Source organism: Monoraphidium neglectum, assembly GCF_000611645.1.
Source record: "Monoraphidium neglectum strain SAG 48.87 unplaced genomic scaffold scaffold03527, whole genome shotgun sequence".
Taxonomy (NCBI): Eukaryota; Viridiplantae; Chlorophyta; class Chlorophyceae; order Sphaeropleales; family Selenastraceae; genus Monoraphidium; species Monoraphidium neglectum.
Window position 1 is genome coordinate 1 of NW_014010102.1, and position 6,179 is coordinate 6,179.

The 6,179-nt window shown below is 63.2% G+C and overlaps 3 protein-coding genes across 3 annotated transcripts; 2 read left to right on the forward strand and 1 right to left on the reverse strand.

Moving 5' to 3' along the window:
• Nucleotides 1-11: 11 nt before the first annotated feature.
• On the forward strand, nt 12-416 carry MNEG_12936 (hypothetical protein; the record flags this gene model as incomplete). Its single annotated transcript, XM_014038590.1, has 1 exon — nt 12-416. A coding segment is annotated over one exon (405 nt), but the record flags the coding sequence as incomplete, so codon positions are not given.
• Nucleotides 417-730: 314 nt separating this feature from the next.
• MNEG_12937 (hypothetical protein) lies at nt 731-1,618 on the reverse strand (the record flags this gene model as incomplete). Its single annotated transcript, XM_014038591.1, has 1 exon — nt 731-1,618. The coding sequence occupies one exon, from the start codon at nt 1,616-1,618 to the stop codon at nt 731-733; it is 888 nt and encodes a 295-aa protein (XP_013894045.1).
• Nucleotides 1,619-4,194: 2,576 nt separating this feature from the next.
• Nucleotides 4,195-5,382, forward strand: MNEG_12938 (Hexokinase-5; the record flags this gene model as incomplete). Its single annotated transcript, XM_014038592.1, has 5 exons — nt 4,195-4,248; nt 4,370-4,446; nt 4,676-4,780; nt 5,052-5,166; nt 5,299-5,382. Coding segments are annotated over 5 exons (435 nt in total), but the record flags the coding sequence as incomplete, so codon positions are not given.
• Nucleotides 5,383-6,179: the final 797 nt, after the last annotated feature.

Consider the following 6,179-nt stretch of genomic DNA (forward strand, 5'->3'; position numbering starts at 1 on the left):
ACGCAGCGGAGGGGGCCGAGCGGCAGCTGCGCGCGGGCGGCGGGCCCAGCGGCGGCACCGGCGAACGGGCGCGGCAGCAGCAGCAGGAGCAGGCCTCGCCCGAGGCCACGGCAGGAGCGGCGGCGGCGGAAGACGGGGAGGTGCAGCAGCGGCAGCTCGAGCGCCTGAGAAATCGCCAGAAAGGATACAAGCAGTTCCTCCGCCAATATGAGGGCGGCTTCGGGGGCCCCAAGGCGGCGGCGCGGATCGGATCCGGGATCGTCGTGCGGAGCGACGAGGCGGCGGCGGCTGACGAGGAGGGTGGGGGCGCCGCGGACGCGGTTCGAGCGGCTGAGGCGGCCGCCGCCGCGGGCGCGGCGCCAGAGGCGCGGCAGGAAGGTGGCAGTAGCCGCGATGGAGCCGCCGGGCAGGCTTGACGGCCGGGCGCGCGGCTGGTTTTGCTGTTGCGTCACGTGCGGATTATGGGAGTTGTTTTATGCGCTGTCTTTGTTACGCCCTCCTCCCCTGGCCCCCAGACTGAATGAATATACCCTACACTTCAGCAAGCCTTGCAAATTGTAACTCGCGCAAATTCCGGCACAGGACCGGTCCAGGGGGGCAGGGGCATGCGGTCCTGCAGCGACTGATCAGCCAATCGGCAGACGCTTGGTGCGCCAAGGCTGGTCCCTCGACAAGCCCTGAAACCATCATTTGCCGCTGGGCAGGCGGGTAATCAAAAGCAGCCAGCCGCCTACCCGAGCAAGACGGAATCCTCCTCATACCCCGCCGCGATTTCGGCCGCGCAGCACCAGGCGCTGCCGCTGCGCTCATCAATTCCGAGCTCCCCACCGCCGCCGCCGCTGGCGCCCGCGAATCCCGCCAGAAACTCCACCCGCTCCGACAGCCCGCCACTGCCGCTGCCGCGGCTGCGGCCCGTGTCTTCCCAGCAGCACTCATCGCCCCAGCAGCACGCGCTTCCACCGCCATTGTGGCCGCGGCCGCAGCCGGCGACGTCTCCCTCCTCCTCATCCTCCTCCTCCGCGCCGTACTCCCCCTCCTCGCCTGCATCGTCCCAGCCATCGTCATATCCGCTCTCGCTGCCACCGCCGCACGCCGCCACCGCGCCGCCGCCGTTGCCCGTCCAATCATCCGCCCCCTCTGCGGCCCGGCCGCCGCTGCCTGTCCCACTGCCCTCGCACACCCCGCCACAGCGGGGTGACCAGAGCCCCCGTTCCAGGAAAGCCTCGTCAGACGCCCCAAGCAGGGCGCCGCCGCCACTGCGGCCGCCGCCGCCGCCTGCACGCGCCCTGCTGGCATGCACCGCCGCCGCCGCCTGCTGCAGCGGGCCCTCACCGCCGCCGGCGCCGCAGGGCGGCCCCACCAGCAGCTCTGACGGCCGCAGCGGCAGGAGGCAGCAGGCGGAGCCCATCAGATCCGGAAGGGTGCGCTCCGCCTTGGGGGCCGTGGCGACCGGCAGGCGCGAGGGCAGCGTCGCCTTCGGCTGTGACAGCGGACAAGTTGGGCGGGCGCGCTGCTCCCGGGGGTTGACCCAAATGTCGGCCTCTCCACACGCCTGCCGGCGCGCCTGCTGCAGCTGCTTGCTGCCAGTGACCGTTGTTGCCTCGCGCACGCCCTTCATTGCTGCCGCCGCCGCCGCTGCAGCTTTCATTACCAGTGGTTTTGGTGACGGGGTGTTGTCCCTGGGCCCTTGAGCCTGCCTTGCTGCACCTTTGCCGCTACAGTTCGCAGCCGCGGATGCCTGTAAGCGCACCACGGCGCGCCCCACCGCCGTATTTCCGGGCAGGCGCGCCTGAACAGGAGTGCTCTGACCCCGGGGCGCCTTGCCGCCAGCTGTCGACGGTGCCTTTCTGCGGGGGTGAGCCCGCGGATGCGGCCCGCCCGCCCACCAAGCGCTCGGCCTTTTCTCGTACTGCTGCTGCTGCCGCTGCTGCTGCTGCTGCTGCTGCTGCTGCTGCTGCTGCTGCTGCTGCTGCTGCTGCTGCTGCTGCTGCTGCTGCTCCATCCGCCGCGACCCAGCCAGTTTTCCTGCTGGCGGGAATGCCGCAGCCTTGCGCGAGCGGACCGGCTTCGGCGGCGGTGGTGCTGTGCTGCTGTCCCAGCCGCCGCTGTCACGGACTGGCTTGGCCCTGGCAGCCGATTCTGTCAGCCACCACGATTCGTCCCAAAGCGGTCTCTGAGCAAGCGTTTGCACCCGTGACCGCCTGGCTTGAGTGCTGCCACTTTTGGAGATATGACCACCAAGAGCCGCAGCAGCTCGCCTGGATTGACTGCCAGAGCTCGAGGTTTTGGACCCTGCAGTCACATTATTTGCTGACCCATCAGCGCCATCTGTGCCTCTTTTTACGTCTGTTGCACATTTTGTATAGAAATCCACAACAGAGAATTACGTAATTTTTTATGGTATACCATTGGCTTCGTCTATGGTTTGTATTAGGCCTGACAGCATGCGCGTACAGTATGCAACGCAGCAGCGCGCTCTCTGCTTCTGCACACAATCATGGCACCAACGCGTGATTGCCAACTCACCGTCGACAGTGGTATCTTTTGTGTCGGCATCCATGCCAACAGCTCCTGGAGCATGCCATCCCACGCCTGGGGTCCAAACCATCGCCCCATCAGCGCCCCTAACGCCACCGCACGCTCGGCGCACTGTTGCACGCGCCCCTTGAAGCTTTCGCTGCATCAAGCGCTGGAAGTTGGCCTCTTCCCATCGTTGTAGAGCTGGATTGATGTGGTATTGTCCACGTCTCATCGCGAATTTTAACGACAGGCTATTTCGCGGTTGACCAAACACGCAAGCAGCAGCACGCCTGATCGTTGCGTTGTATCGTTATATAACGTCAAGTTTTGCATACAATTGGACTTGGCAGCTACCTTTTTGTGTGACAAGGGAAAATGCATGAAGTTATAAAGAGAAACTGCCATGCTGCCGGTGCAGAATGATGTCAAGTTCGAACCCTGCAAGAAGGACACCCTCAGCCGCAGGTCTGGAATCGTAGCAGGATATTCACCAGTACAGCAGCTTTAAAGGTATTTCCTGGGGCCTGTGCTTGCCATCACCCAGTCTGCCCAGGCATTTGCACACTTCAACAAATGGCATGTGCAGGAGCGAGCAGGAAGGTGCCGTGCAAACGTGTTTGATGCCCTGGAGCCCCTCATGGGTGCCGCTAGGTAGTATCTGCTGCTTCAAAACCTCCCGTGGGTTTCACAGGTGTGCCGTGAACGTTGCGCTGCATTGAACATGCACTGCGCTGCCCCGTGGCCGTGCCTCCACGCAAGTGTGCACCAAGCCGCCAAGGCCCCCTGCCGACGCTCCATTTGTTGGTTAGAGAAACGCAGCCACCTTGAAGCGCTCACTGGTTGTGTTGGGGCAGCTGCAGAGGGTCGACGATGGTGAGTATGCAGGCAGGCGATGCGCCCCCAAGCACACAGCGCATATCAGGGCAGCAAGTCCTTTGGGCTTTCAAAGATGTCGGTCAACTAATGCTGGGTAAAAATTTAAAAAGCGTACTTGATGTATTGGGACTTGGGACAGGGGAGGAGGGCGTGTGGCTTGGTGGACTGTGGCGGGCTCCGCATTGCGGGCGCTGCGTTGTTCACAAGCACATTGCACTCCAGGTGCAGCAAGACATGTATGATGCTGCGGCTCATCAAAACTTGCTATTTTGTAAGTCCTACGCACTGGTCAGCACGTGGGCGGCTGGCATACAAGCGCAGTTCCACATGCACCGTCGCGTCCTGCTGCGGCACCGGGCGACGTGGCGGTAGCAGCTCGGGCTCACGCCAACTGGGCCGCCGGCCCACACTCATGCCATTCGGCCGATTGCGAAAACTCAACACATAACCTCAAAAGACGCGTAAGAAACAGGGATGAGGTCTCCTGGCGCGGCAACCGTACTGGGTGTCGGTGCAGCGGTGGCCACGGGCATCGCGGCGGGGGTGTATGGCTACGATCAAGTTACCAAGCGTATGCCTCGCTACAGGCAGCAGAGGGAGCTGCTCCTGGAGGTGGGACCCGCGGTCGAGGGGTGGTTTGGACCCGAAATAGCCCTCGGCAGGGGCCTAGATCGTGCTTTTGGACCTTGCAGACATGAAATAATTCATGTGGAGTGCTCTGGTGTCTGGTTACCGTGTCGTTTTGCGTTGGACCAAGCTGATCTCCTGCTCCCTCGCCGCCTGCAGTATGAAAAGGCGATGCTGCCCCCCAGGAAGGATCTACAGGGATTGGAGGACGATATTGTCAAGCAGGTGCGGCGCAGCGCGGCGCGCGCCCTGCTGCTGCCGCTGCTGCGATGCACTAGGGGCGCGTGTATCTAGTCAGCATGCCTGTGCCGATGCGCGCTGCCGCATTCGCCCGTCGCAACCGCAGATGGAGGAGGGCATGCGAAAAGTTAACGGGAGCACCGTTATGATGCTGCCCACCTACGTGCTGCGGCTGCCCACTGGGTGCGGTGTCCGGTCAACATGCAGACCTTTGCTCGTTTGGCCTTGCGGCGCTGTGGGGTTCCAACAGACCTCGCTTCTGGTGATGGTCAGGCGCTGCGTGCCTGCTCAGAACAGCCTGGCTGTGGTCTTACCGGCAAACTTTCTCACAGCAAGACGCTTCATTGACCAAGCCCGGCCTGCCGCATCGCTGTGCCCGCCCCCCAATACCCGGTGCGTTGGCACCCCGCAGCCAGGAGCACGGCAGCTGCTATGCCCTGGACATCGGCGGCACAAACTTCCGCGTGATGCACTGCCAGCTTTCCGGGGAGCATGGCAAAGTGGTGGGTGCCGGGAGGTGCCACGGACTGGGCTGGCTCGCTTTGGCAGGCCGATTGCTCGGCAGCTTCTGACCAGGACTGCCGGGCCTGCGCTGGCACGTTCCAGAAGTCTCAGGACGGAGCAGCCGATGGAATTGGTGGAGGCAGACTCGGCGGAGCGTGATGGAGCTCGTGCAGATTTCGCTGGGCGGTGGCAGAAGCGTCGCCGTCAGCGGTCCAATCGATGCGCAGCTCTCAAGCACCTGTTACCGTAGTGTGGCGTCTGGAATGCCACGCCCTGCGGCTCAGGTGGTTCGAGGATGGCAGGCGGATCAGCAGCATCTGCAACGTCGCGGTCTGCAGCAGCAGCAGCAACAACAACAGCAGCAGCGGTAGCAGCAGCAGCAGATTTCATGGACGGCCAGTGACATCTCCAGCTCCCCTCCAGCTCAGCTGGCAGCGCTCAGGCCCACCCAAGCTGGTCACCCCCTCATCAGCCCGATGTTCGCCTCGTATCAAACCACCCAATCCCAAACGCACCTTGCAACCTCGCCAGGAGGGCACGGTGATGGAGCAGATGGCCATCCCCAAGGAGGCCTACACGGGCAACGCCACACTGCTCTTCGACTTCCTCGCCAAGGTCCTTGCCTTGGGGTGGTGACTAAGCCGATGGGGACTGTCGTTGACTGCCCATTGGTCTAGAGCGGCAAGATGGCGCCGTTGTGAGCGGCTGTACCTTACTAGATTGCAGCGGGCGACGCGCCGCTCGTATGGCAGGCTGCAGAAGCAGGTCCAGGCGGTTCGACCGAGCGCGGCAGCATGTGAGACGGCTCGGCCCCACATGCGCACCTCGCATTCCGCCACCAAACCACAGTGCCTGAAGGAGTTTATTGAGCGCACCAGGACGCCCGAGGACGCGGTGAGCGGCGGCGCCGCGTGGGCCCCTGCCCCGCTGAGCACACCCGCCTGCACGCTCCGTCCCCTCCTATAGCCCATGCGCTCAGGCAAACACAGCACTTGAGACGAATCGGGCGTCGCCAATCTGACGGCCAACCTCTGCTTTCCCTGTGCCAGGCGCCCCCCTCATGACCGCGCGTACCCCTGCATGTCTTTTGCGAACCTGCCACCCCAACCCCACCGCCCCCCCCTACACCAGGCCGCGCCCGTGGTGGGCTTCTGCTTCAGCTTCCCCATGGAGCAGGCGGCGCTGGACTCTGCGAAGCTGAGCTTCTGGACCAAGGGCTTTGACGTGGCGGGGGTGGTCGGGAACGACGTTGTCAAGCTGCTGGCAGGTGGGTGGGCTCATGTGGGTGGGCGTGTGTGTGCGCGCACATGTCCGTGTGTGTGTTTGTGTATGTATGTATGTATGTATGTATGTATGTATGTATGTATGTATGTATGTATGTATGTATGTATGTATGTATGTATGTATGTATG